The sequence below is a fragment of the Pipistrellus hanaki genome (assembly GCF_964339955.1).
Source record: "Pipistrellus hanaki genome assembly, chromosome: 16".
Classification (NCBI taxonomy): domain Eukaryota; kingdom Metazoa; phylum Chordata; class Mammalia; order Chiroptera; family Vespertilionidae; genus Pipistrellus; species Pipistrellus hanaki.
In genome coordinates this window covers 31,921,629-31,939,717 of record NC_140518.1, presented here as the reverse complement: position 1 = coordinate 31,939,717, position 18,089 = coordinate 31,921,629, and the positions used below count along the sequence as shown (strand labels likewise).

The window sequence follows — 18,089 nt, the reverse complement described above, 5'->3', positions numbered from 1 at the left end:
TCCCCTTCAGCCTCCTGAGGGCCAGGGCCGGGGACAGCGCCTGCCCGTCCGGGGCGCCCTGGCTGAGAGACTGCCAAGAGGCTACTCCGACCCCTCCCGCTGCGAGGCGGGTGAGCGACCTTCACCGGGGCAGTGCCACGCCCCCCGCCGCCAGCATGCCTGCCACCTGCTCGCCGAGTGCCAGACCTCAGCCCCAGGTCTCCGCCATCCGGAGCCAGAAACACGCCCCCTCGGAGCACCCCTCCCTGCTCTCCCACCGCCCGAGCCCGCTCGGAGGGGAGAGCCCGCTCCTCTGGAAGGAGCATGTGCACTCCGCGCACACAATACCCTGGCCGCTCAGCCTTCCTCCTCTCCCGGGAAACAAAGGAACTCCAGCTTCCCCCTCTCCCCGGCCAGGGCACCGCTGCCCAGGCCACCTGCCGTTCTCCGGCCGGCCCCCGGGACCCCCTCCGGCCCGGACTGCCACGCCCGCAGGGACAGCCTTGTCACTTTCTGCCCTGAACAGCCTCTCCAGGAAGTTGCACAGCCTCTCGAGCTAAGCCACCGATGCCACGCAGATCTTGGGGGTGAGGGGTGAGGGGGTGGTACCTGGACCTTCCAGCCTGGCCCCTCCATGTCTAAACCAGCCCCGCCCGGCGTGGCCCCCGGACTTCCATCCCAGGCTGGCAGCCGGCCACTCGCAGCCCCTCCCTCCCCCGCGGCTCCCCGAACCTGACGGCCACATCTAAGCCCACTCCTGCCAGCCCCGAGGTGGGGAGACACAGCGCCTCCGCGAGAGGGGGCTGGGTTACCATAGGTGCAGTTACAGCAGAAGCGGATGATGAGGAGGATCTCCATGGCAGCCCCGGTCCCCGCGGCGGCAGCCTGTGGCCATCGCTCCCCAGCTCCCATCAGCGGCCCCGCCACTCAGCCACGGTGCACGCTGCTGCCGCACAGCCTCCCAGATCAGCAGCCGCTCCAGCGCTCCTCTCGCAAGGGGGAGGGGCGGGAGGGAGGGAAGGAGGGGAGAATAGGGGAGGGGAAGAGAGGGGAGGGGAGGAGGGGAGACTAGGGGAAGGGAGGAGGGGAGGGGGGTGAGAGGAGCAGGCGGGAGGGGGGAGGGGAGCTAGCTGTCGCTGGCATCCTAAGGAGGAGCACGTTTGTAGCTGGCTGGCTGCCGGGGAAGAGGCTGATTCCGTGTGCGCGCTCACACACTCACACACATGCTCACACACACGTGCACACACACATGTGCACACGCTCGCACAAGCAGGCACCGCCGTCCACAAAGCCAGACAAAGGAAGCGACTGTCATGCAGCCTGCCCCCGCGTACCTTCCATGGTGACGGACGTGTGGCTGTCCTTGGAGTCCTTGGGACCTTTCACTTTGAGCTCCTGCGGAGAGAGGAGAGGATCACCGCCTGGCCGGCGCCGGAGCCCGCCCTCCGCCGGGGAGCGGGCGGAGAGAAGGACCCCACACCCCGGGGTACGAAAGGCCCACAGGCAAGAGCCCGCTCGGCCTCAGTCACCTGGACGCCCTGAGCCACATCCACGGTCCCCGGGCCTCGTGGAGGGCAGCAGCGAGAGGGGGGGCGGGGGGGGGCTCTAGGTACCAGACTGGACTTCGGGAATGGTGCTGCTCAGACCGTCCCCTCAGCCCCTCCCCTGCAACTTCCAGAGGATGAGTGGTGGCTGGTGCCCCCCACCCCCACCCAGCACCGCCCACACTTAGGGGTGCACACATCAGCCCAGGACACACAGAGCTTGCGTGGACAAGCGGCAGGTACACCGGCTGATCCTGGGGCAGGAGCAGCTCTTGGGGTAAGGAGTGAGGGGTCCCACACACCTGCACAGAACAGGGGGGAGCACGTGGGTGGTGCACAGGGGCCGAGAAGCTGCGTCCCCCAGGGCAGTCCGAGCTCCATCTTACCCACATGGGGAGACAACCCCAGCCCCACCTGCTACTCGCCCCCCTCTGGAGCCTGTGCCAGGCCTTAGAGAGGAAACTGCAGGGAGGAAGAGCCAGCACCCCCTGGTCCCCCGCAAAGTGACCGGGAGTGAGGGCTGGAGACAGACTCCAGGGCAGCCTCTCTGAGCCAGACCTCTGCTACCTGCCCTTAGGCCCCGCTCCAGCCCTTGCTGAGGGCCAGTGTGCTGTAACCGGAGCCGTAACGCAATCCCCACTTCCAGGGCTGAGTGCACAGATTGGGGGGGATGGGGACTGCAAGGGGGGGTGTGGGTGGTGGGAAGGCGGGTGTGAGGTGAGGCCAAGGTCAGGTACCCGGCGGTCCTGCCCGCTCTGCCTGGGAGAGGAGATGCCCAGACAGAGGGAGAAGGGGGGTCCTCAGCTCCTCGAGGCCCTGTCTGGCTGGTGTCTGGATTCCCAGCTTCAGGAATTTTCCTCGCGCCCCTCCCACCCCACCCCCGCCAGGGCAGCCCAGAGGTATGAAGTCACTTGCTGCTGCGTGGAGAGAGGAGAGCCTAATGGCAGTGATTAAGAGGAAGCGCCAGTGCCAGCCCCTGAGCCAGGGTGAGAAGCCGCTGGCAGCAGGCACGGGCCTGGCTCTGCCCTTGGAGCCAGCAGCTCCGAGAGGGGCTGAGGGGTGAGCACAGGGGTTCTGCCGGCCACAGAGGATGGACAGCCAGGCCAGGCTAAGAGGAGACCCCCCTCTGGACCATATAGGACCCAGGTACCCAGGCAGCCCCGGCAGGGAGACCCGGTTGGTTCCGGGGAGAGCCGGGAGCCGGGCGGGGAAGCACCGTGTCTCCGGCCTCCTGGCTGGGCGGAGAGGGACTTCCCTGGGCTCAGAGTGACTCACTGACCCCTGGGATTGGGTCTCAGCCCTCCTGCTGCCCCTGGCATCTGGGTTCAACAAGCCCAAGGCGGCCACCAACCCAAGTGCACGCGTCTCCGATCGGCTTTTACTGGTCACCCATTGCCCGTCTGCGCCTCCCACCGTCTGACTCCTGTGCTGCCTCTAGGTCAGTTCCAAACTTGTGGCCCATCACTCCAGAAGTCTCACGAAAGCTATGCTGCAGCTCACCAGCCTTCCTAGCGTGGGAGCCGAGGCGAGAAAGCACAGGGTCCCCAGGGTACGGCGAGGCGGGGCCTCCAGACCTGCAGGCGGAGCTCCCCGGCCCCGGGACCGAGGCCCTGCGGCCCTGAGCTCGGAGCTCGGTCTGCAAGGTCGGACTTGGGGCAGTCACGGACCTCTTTCCAGCTCAAAGGGTGAGCTGAGCTAAGCTCCTGAAGGACCTCAGCGCCCACCCTGCCACTTCCCGGAGGGACAGACATGTGGACGGCAGACAAAGCCACACCTTTGCTGTGCAGAGGAGCACAGAGGGAAGGCTGAGCTGCAGCAGCAGGACAGGTGTATGTCCAGCTGGACCAGGCGTGTGTCAAACGTGTGGCCCGCCGCCTGGGAGCTGGACATGCTTGAGCTAGAGGACCTGCTGCGACTTCTCCACCTACGTGGCCCTGTCCTCTATGTTTGAGGGATTGCAAGGATCTGAAAGGACCATCTCGCCCGGACGTCCTCGAATCTTCCTGGCATACACCTCACCCTGGAAGCTTATTAAAAGTAGACTCTTCAGCCCCACCTCACACCTCCCGACTGGACATTCCCGGGAAGGTGCCTGTGCCCCTGTGGTTCTTATCAAGCAAGTCTGGCATGAGCGGGAGGGATCCAGACACCTCAGTCTATAGAAACAAAGGAAGGGAAGTGACTTGGTCAAGGTCACTGCCATGTGGGAAATACTGCCTTTTTCCTTTTCTTTTTTTCTTTTTTTTTTTATTTCTTTTTTTGCCTCCTCTGTTCTAACAGAAAAACCTACAACAGAATGACACACACACACACACACACACACACACAAAAAAAAAATAAAAAATAAAAAATAAATCAAACAAATTGGTGTTCTTACACGAAGAGGGTAAATGTCAAGTGCAAGAAAGCAAATGTCAGGCTAAGTGGCACCCACCAGGGGAACCGTTCCCCTAACCGGAAAGCAGGAGAGGCCCACAGGCCGGAAGGCCCTGAGTCGGGGGAGGGAGGGAAGGCAGAGGGGGGCGTGCAGGGCGCTGCCCACCTCGGAGATCTTCTGGAACTGGTTGTTGGACTGGCTGCACTTCTCCGCTGTCTCCAGAGCGACTTTATAGTTATCCACAAACGCTTTGTACACGCCGAGCTGGCTGGCCTGCGGGGAGGAGAGAGGAGAGGGGCGGGGGACAGGAGTGGGATGGGGAGAGGGGATTAATGAATGGATGGATGAGAGCTTAACCAGAGCACCTGGAGCTCCCTCAGCGCCGAGACTTCTACCTCAGCTCCAAGGGGCTAGCTGGGGACAGAGGCGGGAGGCGGGATGCATACACGACAGTATCCCTCTGAACCTGACAGTTTCCATGGAAACCAGCTCAGCCAATAAGGTTAACAAGGGGGTGCTGGGGACTAGGGGGAGCAGGACAGGGCCTTTGTTGGCACGCTGGAAATCCAGTTCATCAGCAGCACGTGGCTTTATGTAGCATCACCAAGGTCTCTCAGGGTTTGAAGCCCCTTACCGCCTCAACACCTCTTTCACATCCTGGAGCTAGCGGGAGCAGGGAGAGGCAGGGGAGCAGTGGGGTGGGCGCATGTGGGGGTGGCCTGCTCAGGGCTCCCCTCCCCATGCTAACAGCCAGGGACTGCATTTAAAGGCACAGCCCCCACTCCCCTCAGCCTCTAGGTGCCTGTCCCGCGGTCCTCCGCCTCCGAGGACCCAGGGGCCCTGCCTCCCGGCACGTGTGCACGTGTGTCACACTGAACCTAACACACAGCTTAGCTGACTCGTGACCACACAGAGCCTCGCCTCCTCCGGGAGGCAGAACAGATGGCATCATCCCTTTCTGAAAAGGGGAAACTGAGGCACGGCCTCTCAACTCCTCACATGTTTACGGGAAGTGCTCTCTGTGCACGTCCTCTTCAGGGAGCACAGGGTGGGCGTGAGGGTTAAAACGACAATACAACACCGTCTCACACCCGCCCATCCGGCCCAGACTTAGACATTTCATGGGATCAAGGGTTGGCAAGAATGTGGGGAAACAGGAGCTTTTACAGACGGCTTGTGGGGGCGTAAATGAGTACCGGACAAGGGCTCTGCTGCATCCTCCCGTCCCCTTTCCCGCGAGGACAGAGGCTGGGTGCCCAGCTGGAACCAGCCCGCCCGTCCCACTGCCTCAGGGAGCAGCAACACTGACAAGTTTCACAACAAACGTTGACTGAATTGCAAAATATAGGAATAAGAATGTGTGTGTGTGTGTGTGTGTACTTATGTCCATTTAAAAAGTACGTGTAGCTGAAACCAATTCGGCTCAGTGGATAGAGCGTCGGCCTGCTGACTGAGGGATCCCGGGTTCGATTCCGGTCAAGGGCATGTACCTTGGTTGCAGGCACATCCCCAGTGCAGGGTGTGCGGGAGGCAGCTGATCGATATTTCTCTCTCATCGATTTATCTAACCCTCTATCCCTCTCTCTTCTTCTCTGTAAAAAATCAATAAAATATATTTTAAAAAAATAAACAGTACGTGCAGTGCCACATAAAGACACAGATATGTAGTAAAACACAGACTGCAGCCGAGGAGGACACCCATCAAATGCCTGCCAGCGGCTGCTCTAGGTTGAAGGGAAGGACAAGAGGAAAGGGAAGGGAGACTGACTGCATCTTCGTCTGTAATGCTTTATTCTTTTAATTAAAACGTTCTGCCATGGCCCTGGCGGGTGGCTCAGTTGTTGCTACATTATCCCATACACCAAAGGATTTTGGGTTCAATTTCCAGTCAGGGCACATATGGGAGACAATTGATCGATGTTTCTCTCACATCAATGTTTCTCTCTCCTCCCCCCCCCCTCCCTCTTCCTCTCTAAAAATTAATTAAAAAAATATATATCCTCCGGTGAGGATTAAAAAAAAAAATTTACTATGTTCCAGGCCCTGTTCCAGGCACTTTCCAGGGATTCCTCACAAGAACCCAATGAGGTAAGAACTGTTACTCTCCTCACTTTTACAGACGAGGAATCCAAGTCACAGAGAGAAGCTGTGCTTGTCCCTACAACACTGCTGGTCTCTGGGGACAGACCTCACACCCCGTGACGCCTCCCTCCATGCCCTTCCACGTTCTCCCTAATCGTAGGGTACTCACTCACTCACTCACTCACCCACTCACTCACCCACTCACTCACTCACTCACCCACTCACTCACCCACTCACTCACTCACTCACCCACTCACTCACCCACTCACTCACTCACTCACTCACTCACCCACTCACTCACTCACCCACCCACTCATCCAGCACTGGGCTGGTTCTGGGGGGCCCAATGAGCTCCTGGTTTTAGGGAGACGACAGTTACAGTGCTCACGGAGGGGATACCATAGGGGCTGCATGTGGGAGGGCTTCTTTAGAAGGAGGTCACTTCTAAACCGGGAACTGACGGGGAGAAGCCAGACCAATAGGGAAGGACACTGCAGGCAGCGAGAGCCACAGGTAGAGAGAGGCCAAGAGTGCCTGCCGTGGGAACTGAGAACAGAGAGTTCAGTGTCAGGGGCACAGGGGGCGGGGAGGGAGCAGCCAGAAGCCCGGTGCGGACAGAGGGTGGCATTCCTCCTAACCACATCTCAGCGCCCAGTCTTCCTCCGGGGGCAGGGGCAGCCACGGAAGGGGTGTAAGCAGGGCGGACCTGGCCAGGAGTTCCGAGGCCTCTCAGTAACTCTCCTGCTAGCTAGACGTGGGAGGTGGGTGGAGGTGGGCCTGGAGGCAGGAGCCACGCATGGGGCTACAGCTGTGGTCCAGGCGAGGGCCCCCGAGCTGGTGGAGGGAAGCAGGTGGCCACGGGCATGAAAGAAGGGGACTGTGGCTGGCGAGCTTGTGTGAAAAAGGGAACCCTCCTGCACTGCCGGTGGGAATGCAGGCTGGTGCGGCCATTATGGAAAACAGCGTGGCGTTTCCTCAAAAAATTAAATATGGAACTGCCATTGGACCCAGTGGTCCCGCTTCTAGGAATACATCGTAAGAAACCCAAAACACCAGGCAGAAAGAATGTGTGCACCTCTATGTTCATAGCAGCACAATTCACAATAGCCAAGACCTAGAAGTGCCATCGGTAGATGGGTGGATAAAAAAGCTGGGTACATGTATACCCTGGAGTGCTATGCAGCAGTAAATAAGAAGAACCTCTCACCCTCTGAGACAGCGGGGAGGGACCCGGAGAGCATCATGCTAAGTGAAATAATTCAGTCAGAGAAAGACAAATATCACATGATCTCACTCACATGTGGAATCTAACAAAATAGATTTAAAAGTGAAAAAGAAGTGGACTGTGTAAGAGTGAGGGAAGAGGGGGCGGGAGGAGGGCAAGTGCCAGGTGGGGAGTCTGAGGGAGTCACGAATGGATGGAGGATGGGACGGTGGCAGCACCCACCGAGACAGAGGCAGGAAGAACAGCAAAGAACGTCAGAGACGAGGAGCTCGGTTTTGAACATGCTGAGCTTGGAGCCCTGGGAGCAGTCACGTTAAGAGCTTTCTCCAGTGTAAGAAAGTGGAGGCCTGTCCACTCCACCAGTCCCACCTCCGAGGGGGGGGCTGGGAGGGGAGGGGTGCTACTTCCCACCCCCACCATCCACACCGAGAACCACGGCCGCCGACGCCCCTCCTTCCCGCAGGGCTGGCCGGAGTTATGGGGGGTGAACCCAGGAGAAGAGAGCCAGGCGGGGGCCCCGTGGCTCTGACCCGAGGGTCCTCCGGGGGACACAGCCAGACACAGGCACAGAGCGGGGACAGAAGGTGTTGCAGACACTCTGGGAACTAGAAGACCTCAGCCAGCCTTTCCCAACATGAATGCTACCCCCTCAGCCTCTCCCCCTCCCTGCACGCCGGGAGGGCCGGCTCTCCGGCTCTCCAGGGTTCTCAGAGCCGGCGGTAACGGACATAGTCTCCCGACACTCCAGACACCGCGCTAAGTGTGGCGAGCAGTCCTCACCCATCCACCAGTCCTTACCCATCCCCTTGGCCAGCGGAGGGATAGCCAACCTGAACCTCAGCAGGGGAGAGAACCAGTGCCCTGCCAGGCGCACCTACCAGTGGGCACACGGCCCGCCTCCAGCATCCCTAGAACACTCTAGTCTTCACGGGGTTGAGGCCGGGAGCCGAGGCCCCAGGCCCACCGGGCCCCCATAGAGCAGAGGCCCAGGCTTGCCTCCAGGAGACCAGGAGGGCTGGGCGGACGGGCCCTCACTCGCACCGGCAGCTCCCCGAGGCCCCGGGGAGGGACCCTCTGCCCTCGGGACACTCACCAGCTTCTGGAAGAGGTGGCCCATGGTGACCTGGCTGTCCCACTGCTGCACCTTGGGGCACAGGCTGTCGTAGAACTCTTTGTGGATCTCGTAGATGTCCTGGATCTTGTAGAAGATGGTCTCGATCTGCTGGATGGTGAGCACGGGCTGCGAGGTGGTGGCGGTGGCCTTCAGGGGCTTCATGGGCTGGGAGAGAGGAGGGACAGAGCGGCCGGTAAACCAGAGAGTCAGCACGGATCAGCCCTTCCTTATGTCCGAGTTCTGCCTACACTAAGGTGACCAGGCGCCCCGATTTCTAACAATTTGTCCCCCGTCCTGCAGCATTTTTAAAAAGTCCCGATTTTTTTGAAAACGCCATGGGAAAAATTGTTAAAAATTGGGGAACTGTTCCGCCAAAAGTGGGACGTCTGGTCACCTTAGCCTAGACCAGTGGTCGGCAAACCGCAGCTCGCGGGCCACATGGGCTCTTTGGCTCCTTGAGTGTGGCTTGGTGTTAGAGCCACTTCTTCAAAATAGACGCGCCCAGGCCGAAAACCGACTTCTGCGCGTGAAGTTTCAATTGCATTGTACGTGCGCACCTGCATGTGTGGAAGAGCCACACTCAAGGGGCCAAAGAGCCGCATGTGGCTCTCGAGCCGCTGTTTGCTGACCACTGGCCTAGACCAGGGGTCGCCAACCTTTCGGACCTCAGGACCACCGGTGGGCCTGAGGTGGGGCCATGGGATGTGGTGCTGCCCCCGGCCCCAGCATGGGCACCTGCAGGGAGAGGGACCCTGACAGCCAGAGCCTGCCTGGCCCAGCAGCCCTGCCTGGTGCGAGGGGTGACACCGGGACACATGTCCTGCACCCCTCATGCCCCGAAGAGCCCGGCCTCCGGCCTGTATGAGGCTTGCTTCTCGGTTTCAGAGGCTCCACGTCTTCTTCCCACGGTGGCCCGCGGCTCGGTCACGAGCTCTTGGCCCACTCCAGGGGAAGCGACCAAGAAGGAAAACGTGATGCTAGGACTTGGGAGTGGAGTCTTGAAGAGACCCAAGACCAGCCTCGGCTGTTCTGACGTTTCAAGCTCCCGTCACTTGGTCCAGAGACACACAGGCCACCGCCTGCTTCCTTGCTGCGGCAGGCATCGCTGCGTGCTCACAGTGACCTTCCTCACGGCCCGGCTGCAGCCTCAGCCTCGCTCTCAGTGCCCAGGCTGACGTGAAGGATGGAACCCATCTGTCATCGCTGTTGCCCACACCGAGATGCCCCCCGGCCTGCAGGTGGAGAGGGCGCGGTGACAGGCAATAACTCAGAGCCATCCCCCGCACCGGCTGGGAGCTGAAGCCCTCCCTCATCTCCATGCCCAGCGGGAGCACTGGGATAATGGGGCTTGTGTGGACTTTCTTCAGTACGGCGTTCCATACTTCCCAAATCACCTCCAATGAGGAAACAGGAATTTTATACTTAAAATAAAAAGGTAGTAAAATTCATAGCCCGGCCAGTGTGGCTCAGAGGTTGAGCATTGACCTGTGAACCAGGAGGCCACGGTTCGATTCCTGGCCAGGGCATATGCCCAGGTTGTGGGCTCAATCCCTGGTGTGGGGTGTGCAGGAGGCAGCTAATCAATGATTCTCTCTCATCATAGATGTTTCTCTCTCTCTCTTCCTCTCCCTTCCTCTCTGAAATCAATCTATATGATATAAAAAGCCAACGACCAGAACACCAGAATGACCAGAACTGGTCACTATGATGCCCACTCCTGCTGGCCAACCGGCCCAATCAGAGGCAGGGCTGGCCAGCCAACCTCCCACACCCCCTCTCTCTCCCCTCTTACCCCACCAGCCCGGCCCCAATCAGCCCCCATCGAGGCAGGCCAGCCGAACCTTACCTGTGCACAAATTTGTGCACTGGGCCTCTAGTACAAATATATTCTTTTTTTTTTTTTTTAATATATTTTTATTGATTTTTTTACAGAGAGGAAAGGAGAGAGATAGAGAGCTAGAAACGTCAATGAGAGAGAAACATCGACCAGCTGCCTCTTGCACATCCCCCACTGGGGATGTGCCCGCAACCAAGGCACATGCCCCTGACCGGAATCGAACCCGGGACCTTTCAGTCCGCAGACCGACGCTCTACCACTGAGCCAAACCGGTTTTGGCCAAATATATTCTTAAAAAGCACTATTAAAATTCAAGCTGAAACCAAACAACTGATCCTGAAGGATAAAGAGATCCTCTTTGGTTGACCTTCCTTCAGCCCAAAGCCCTGCAAGATGCCCAGACTGCATCTCAAAGGCCCCCCAGAAGACAGGGTCCGAGAGCCTGCCACAGAGAGAAGGCATGGGAGGGGCGGGCGTGTTTCCCGGGGAAGAGAGAAGCCGGAGTCAGACGTGGCTGGTGTGTGGCAGGAGGCTGTTGACTTGGTCTGGGTGGCTCTGGAGACCCAGGAACAGCAAGAAGTCAGGGGGCAGGTGTGGACCCAGGGGAGCTGTTCCCCACCGGGTCCCAGGATTGGGTCGTGAGCTTTGCAGGAAACGGGCGACACAGTGCTGGGCTGGAGAGAGACCTTAGAGATGGTCTTTGCGAGACGACCCCAGCGAAGCTGGCCACAGCAGCCGAACTCCCGGCCGCACCTCACTCCGCCCTCCCATCTGGTGGTGGCGGAGCCCACGTTTGTGCACAAGAGGAAGTTCCATCCACTCGAGCATCCAGACAGTCCTCCAGCTCCTGGCCCCTCATCCTCTCAGCTCTAAAAACGACCAGACGTGATGAAAAGGGCAAGAAAAAGCAGAAGCCCTCCTCCTGACCCTCTGGGCGCGGAAACCGACAAACCCTTCCTGGCCAGCTCCTCGCCAGGGAAGCGATGGGTTCGCATGGCTGGTGCAGGCCTGGCAGCGTGGGTTTGAGCCCCAACTCTGACAGCTGTGGGCAGTCCCCGCGCACCTCCGGACCTCAGCAGCCTCGTGTGTGAAACCTTCTTAAGAACTCTGATGTTTATATAAAATAGTGAGCAGGTACCTGGCTCATAGAAGGCGATCCAAAACGATAGCTGCTACGATTACTACTCACCCCACAAATAACGTACCAAGTGCCTGACTACGTGAGGCTGGACTGGGGTGGGGGGGTTTGAAGGCGTGTGTCCCGGGATTCACAAATCCCTGGCCCCACGGAGCCTCCCGTCTAGTAGGGAGGGGGGGGGCAGACCCGACACGAGGAAATTACCAAGCACATAATCACACACACACACACACGCACACGCACACGCACATGCACACGCACGCCCTGGGGGAAGGGGAAGGGGAGGCCCTGAGGCCCTGCTGACGTGGAAGAAGGGCCAAGGGGACTGAGTCCCAGGCAGAGCCTCACGCCCAGTCCCGAGGCAGGAACTGGCTAGAGAGAGGCACTGGGACACAGCCGGCGGGTCTGTGTGCAGAGCACAGGGGGAGGGGAGGGCTGCGGGAGGACGGTGCAGGGAACAGAATGCGGCTTTTAAGCCCAAGCAGGGATCTGGCTTTCCCCGGAGGGGCTGAAGCAGGGGAGTGAGTGATGGGGTCCAATTCTCTTTTCAGGAGATGATTTTTATGACTCACGACCCTTGCTCTAGAGAATAATACTCTATTTGGGTAAACTGGACCAGCACAAATGAACTATCTTAGTGGACAAAAGCAAGACAGGCCCTTCCATGACTTGGTCTCAAGGTTGTGCTGGTGCAACTCGGCGGGCTTCCCGGAGGAGGTGACGGGAGCAGGCCTCGAAGGGTGGGAAGATGTGCGTGGGTGGAGGGGTGGGGCCTGGGTAAGCATGCGGGGCAGGGAGACAGAAGGCACCAGGAGCCAGGGAAAGAGGAATACTGTTCTCCCCCGCCCCCGCCATGAAGCTGTGGCCACCCTCGGCTCCGGGGCTCCCAGCCCTCCGTGAAGGACGCAGAGTGGGCTCTCAGGACCACTGGGTATTTGTCCTTATTCCTTCCACCCAGGAGCCAGGGGAGGGTCCCAGCCACCACAGAGCCCAGACCACTCTCCCCTGTCCCCGCCAAGTCCATCCCACCGCGGAGGGGATGAGGCACAGGGGGGAGCCGTCCTGGGAAGACACAGGAGCGGGACTTCTCAGAAGCTGCAGGGGAAGCGCTCCGGTGCCGCCCACGCAGGGACACCACACAACCGCCCCGCTTCCTCCCCGCCCGCTCTGCCGCAAAAGGGGAAGGAGCGCGCTCCAGCGCGGCCACACGGACGGCCTCGGGGCAGCAGACGGCTCCCAGGGCAGGCTGGGACCCTGGTCTGAGCCCCGATTTCACTTGGCGGGGAGCACTGGGTGTGTGTTCCTGGCTGGCCGGAGACCCTTGAAGACAGTTTTATTATTATTATTATTATTTAAAAAATATATTATATTATATTATATATTTTTTATTGATTTTTCACAGAGAGGAAGAGAGAGGGATAGTTAGAAACATTGATGCGAGAGAGTCATCGATCAGCTGCCTCTTGCACACTCCCCCACTGGGATGTGCCTGCAACCAGGGTACATGCTCTTGACCGGAATCGAACCCGGGACCTTTCAGTCCGCAGGCTGATGCTCTATCCACCGAGCCAAACCGGTTTTGGCTATTATTATTATTATTATTATTATTATTATTATATTTTTAAATCCTCTCCAGGGATGTTTCCATTGTTTTTTAGATAGAGTGGAAGGGAGGGAGAGAGAGAGAGAGAAGCATCAATGTGAGAGAGACCAGAGGGAGACTACAACCTAGGCACATGCCCTTGGCTGGAATCAAACCCGGGACCCTTCAGTCCTCGGGCCAACGCTCTGTCCACTGAGCCAAACCGGCTAGGGTGGCAGTTATGGCTACATGGTGCGTCCCCAAATACAGGTCTCCGTGGTTTCACTGCTCCTGTGCCAGAGCCAGCCTGCCAGTTCCCCCTCCAGCAGCTCTGCGGCAGGGCCTGGGCAGCGGCTCTCCACCTGTCCGGGCAGAAAGGGCATCCTCAGGAGGACCCCCGGACCTCAGAGCCGGTCCTGGCTCTCCGTTTCCCACGAGGGGCTTCTCAGGAAGAAAGGCCGCGGTTCACACTCCCCGCGGGGTTCACACTGTCATCACTCCAGCCCTGCCTCTCGGAACAGGGGAAAGAAGCCAGCCGGCTCCCTCTGCCTCCTGTCCCAGAGGCCTGCCGGCTGCCCACTCTCACCTCGGCCTCTGGCTCCCAGGGCCCAGGAGCTGGGCATCAGTAACCTCTTTTACAGACAAGGAGCCTGAGCCCATGGGCCAAACTGCCAGAACGACAGCGTGGCCTGGGGTGGGGGGTGCTGTAGGTGAGGGTGCAGCCAGATGCAGAACCCAGGGGAGAGAGTGGGAGGAGAGAGGAGGGAGGAGGGAGGAACAAGGAGGGAAAAAGAAGGAGGGAGGGAGGGGGGAGGGAGAAGGAGGAGGAAGCAGAAGGAGGAGGAGGGTGGGAAGAGGGAGGGAGGAGGGAGAAGGTGGAGGAAGCAGAAGGAGGAGGAGAAAGAGAAGAGATACAGAATTTGGTTTGTCTTCCCCCCCCCCCCCCCCCCAGCCCAGGCTCTCAGGTAATCAGAGCCCCCAGGAATGTGGAAGGTTCCAGAGGACCAAGCCTTGCCCAGCCAGCACCCAGGGGGCAGGAACAGAGGCTCCTGTGGGTGTCCCTGTGTGTGTACATAGACTTAGGTACACACACACACACACACACACACACACACCTCCCCGCTGGCATATCAGGAAGTGCAAAGCTGAGAACAGTCACACCCCAAGAGCAGAGATGTGGGGATGGGGGCGGGGTGATGAGAAGGTCTGGGGGTGGGGGGAAGAGAGAGCTCAGAGAGGACAGATTTTGCTCACCCCAAAAAGCAAAGGGCTTAGCTGCCAGGCAGCTGAGCGGGGCGGGCTCCCAGCTGAGGAGGAGGGAAAGAGGGCTTGAGCCCTATATCGGAGGCATAAGCATCTGAGGCTGTGGCTGGGGAGGGTCCTGCCCCCTCTTCCTGAGCTCTCCAGTCCCCAGCAGGCCTCCTAGCTGATCCCGCCCTCCCTGGCCTCCACTCAAGAAAGAACCAATCAGGGGCCCAGGATGAGCAAACTGGGGGGAGAGGAGGGGCCTCAGCCTCAGTTCTTGCCTTTGGGACAAGAGCTGAAGGAGAGGCGAGGCGGGGAGGGGAGCGCCTGGGCCCCTAAATCCAGCCCGGCCCAATGACAGATAAGCAATGAGAACTGGGCCTCCCCTTCCCGCAGGGAAAGGCTGTGCTGACAGAGACAAACAGGCCCTAACATGCAGTCTCTCTGGAGAAATAATAGGATCAGCTAATACGTGGGGCTCTTTCCTAAGAGCTTCCTGTACAAACTCAGAATCCTCACAGCAGCCCTGGAACAGTTAAGTCCTCAATGCCTTTGATAGGTTCCGTGGCTTTCATCGGAACTAATTTTACCACAGGCTAACTGACATAAACAAGAGTTAAGTCTCTAAGCCAGTGGTCGGCAAACTCAGTCAACACAGCGAAATATCAACAGGACAACGATTGAAATTTCTTTGGAGAGCCAAATTTGTTAAACGTAAACTTCTAACGCCACTTCTTCAAAATAGACCCGCCCAGGCCATGGTTATTTTGTGGAAGAGCCACGCTCAAGGGGCCAAAGAGCAGAATGGGACTCGAGAGCCGCAGTTTGCCGGACCACGGCTCTAAGGCATCTCATCAACATTATAACAAGCACCTGCTGTACTAATATTAGTATACCCAGTTTGCAGATGGAGAAACCGAGGCACACACGTTCATTAATCTGCTGAAGGCCTAGAGCTAGTAAGTAGTCAAGGGGGGATGGAGAGCCCTCTTCCTTTTTTTGAACCCTTTTCAAATACCTATCCTTTTCGTAATGACAACCACGCCCCGAATTTTGGTGCAGTTATTCATAGTCTGTGAGGTGCATTTCACATGTATCTGGCTGGTCAACTGCCTGTTCTCCCTCTTTCAGTTAACACAGGGTGTCCAAACCAAATGTGTACACACTGTAACAAATTTAATTAATCACTTAGCTCTCATCCCTTTCCAGGTTTAACTGATGTGAAATAATGGGTGAAGCCAGACTAAGTTTTAAACAAAGAAAATGTGTTCTAAAATGCCACTAGACTTTTTTATTTATTTATGGGGATACATAAAAGAAAAAGTTTATGGTACAAAACTGGCAACAGCCGACGAATTGAGGGCGTGCGAACACCTAACACAATGATGCTTATGTTTGGGATTTCAGTGCTTCACATCATCAGCAGTGCCTGGACCAGAACGGCCTTCAGTGCGAAAAAAGGCGCTGACACACAAAAAATTACTCATTTCTGTAGGTTCTTTTAAGTTTTGAAAATGAGCTCTGTGTCAATAAACACGGACTTTGTAATCATTGGGCGTGTGTGTACATTTTGGGGGACACCATGTATTTGAGGGCCTAGGCTCCTGGCATTGTACCAGGTCCCAAAAGGGTCACCTGGTCTTCTCAACCCCATGGAGAAGAGAGATGGTGATGGTGTTATTTATTCTCATCCTTATACGGGGAAACTGAGGCTCCGGGACCTTATGCATGGCTTGCCCAAAGCCAGTGGTTTTCAAACACATGTAAAGAATAATATGGGCCAGTATATGTGTATATTATGTATACATATATATAATATGGGCCAGTATATACATACATATGTATATATACAGTATATAATATACACATACGTACAACACACCAAAGTTTCATGATAGGGTGCTTATTATGAGACAGGTGCTGGTACTTTCTTTCTCATTTGTATTTAAATGTTGGTCCAACCCATTCATAGTCAAGATGCCCAGTTTGTGCCCTAACAGGTTTGGCTCAGTGGACAGAGCATCAGCCTGTGGACTCAAGGTCCCAGGTTCGATTCTGCTCAAGGGCATACACTGTGGTTGCCGGAACATCCCCAGTGGGGGGTGTGCAGGAGGCAGCGGATCGATGTTTCTAACTCTCTATCCCTCTCCCTTCCTCTCTGTAAAAAATCAATAAAATATATTTTTAAAAAAAGACGCCCAGTTTGTAAAACAGTGCAGTAAGGCTGTCATTAAGGGCAGAGCAGAGTCTTGCCCCAGCTCCACCCCAGACCAGAGCCCTCCCTGACCTGCCACACTGTCCTCACTGGAAAGCACGACTGCGCCTTCCAATAAGCGCCGGCGAGAGTGACCACAAACTCAGCCCAGCGTGCCACGGAGCACCTGCACATTTCAGCCGTTACCCCTTGGCTAATCCACACCGCGCCCCCTGGGACTCTGGGTGACAACATCTTAAAAGCACAACCACGGCACCCACCAATCCCTGTGAGAATGCGCTTCTCCTGACCTAGAACTCCAGGCGCCACAATCCCCTCCCGTGCAAATTCAGGTGGGACTGACAGCGCTTTCTCCACAGGCAGAAACGTCTACACCTGAGCAGTCCTCTTCCCCTCGGAAAATACCTTAACAGTCTCCTGGTGTCACCCATGATGTCAAATCAGCTAAACCTTTCCACAGGACTCTCACCACCATGCCTCCGGCTCGGAGAGCAAACCGAGGCACCTTCACCAAGGGCTGGGGTTGGCCTCCGCCCCGGCGCTGGCTGGCAGGCTGGTGTGTCTCTGAACGGCAGAGCGCCCTCCGCCTCACATTTCCTGCCAGAGAGCTTTGGGTGGCGCGAATGCTCCCCTATCGCAGGCAGGAGGGAGGACCGGGACCAGCACTGAGGAAGGTCTCAGTGTGACTGGCAGGTGGAGCACTCCCCTCCCAGGGTCCAGGGTGGAAGTGGTGGGCAGACCCCACCCGGACAGATCGACTAGTAAGGCCCGTGCCATGGTCATGGGTGATGGAGCGTTGGCCGCCCCCAACCTCGTGGGGCCTCTGCTCCCGCCTCCCTCTGGGCGGGTGATGGAGGGCGGGGGCTGAGGGACGCGGCCCCTTGCTGGCAATGACCCCAGCTGCTGGTTCAGGTCCTCGTTCCTTCTGACTCCGAAAGCAGTTAGGAGCGTGACCGTGTCCGTCGGAGCGTGTACTCACCAGCAGCAGGGCCTCCAGCTGATTGATGTAGATCTCCTCGCTGGCCAGGAACCCCGAGAGGACCAGCTTCCTCATCTCCAGGCCTTTCCCTGCCTCCACCTGTGAGAGAAAACCAGAATGCTGAGTGGTCAGTTTTCTTCCTTTTCTCTCTCTCTCTCACTGACACTGTTGTATGGGGTAAATGCCACATCTACCTGTTAGAAAATCTGACAAGTAGAAAAATATAAAGGGAAAAACAATCACCATATTCCACTAGCTTTTTTTTTGTTTTGTTTTGTTAATCCACACCTGAGGATATTTTTCCATTGATTTTCTTTTCTTTTCTTTTCTTTCTTTTTTTTTTGGGGGGGGGGGGAGGGAGAGGAGAAGAGAGAGGGAAAAACAGAAATATCAATGCGAGAGAAACACGTTTGGTTGCCTCCTGCGCAGACCGGGGAGGAGCCTGCAACCAAGGTACTTGCCCTTGACTGGAACTGAACCCGGGACCCTTTGGTCCGCAGGCCGATGCTCTTCCCACTGAGGCAAACCGGCTAGGGCTCCTACGTGAGCTTCTTGCTTTGTTTCTCTCTCATCCGTTTCCCACATTTCCTTATTTGATACCCATCCACCTATTCCACCTCATAATAGTGAGCAAGATAACAAAGGCCCTGGCCTCGTGTGTGTGGGGACGTAGTTAAGAAGGGAAATCGGAATCGTGGCCGAGGCAGGGCATGCCACGTGGAAGGGCACAGAGAGGGCGTGGGCGCTCCCAGAGGAAGTGATCTGTAAGCAG

The 18,089-nt window shown here is 57.5% G+C and overlaps 1 protein-coding gene across 4 annotated transcripts in view; it reads right to left on the bottom strand.

The window, feature by feature from the left end:
- Positions 1 to 18,089, bottom strand: part of ABR (ABR activator of RhoGEF and GTPase) — a 181,606-nt gene that overhangs the window by 51,292 nt on the left and 112,225 nt on the right. For all 4 annotated transcript variants that reach the window (XM_084862843.1, XM_084862846.1, XM_084862844.1 and 1 more), the window contains 4 exons: positions 17,318 to 17,416; positions 8,301 to 8,486; positions 4,066 to 4,173; positions 1,314 to 1,374 (listed from right to left, as the gene is read on the bottom strand). In XM_084862843.1, coding sequence (XP_084718969.1) covers positions 1,314 to 1,374; positions 4,066 to 4,173; positions 8,301 to 8,486; positions 17,318 to 17,416 — 454 coding nt within the window. The remainder of the gene's footprint in view (positions 1 to 1,313; positions 1,375 to 4,065; positions 4,174 to 8,300; positions 8,487 to 17,317; positions 17,417 to 18,089) is intronic.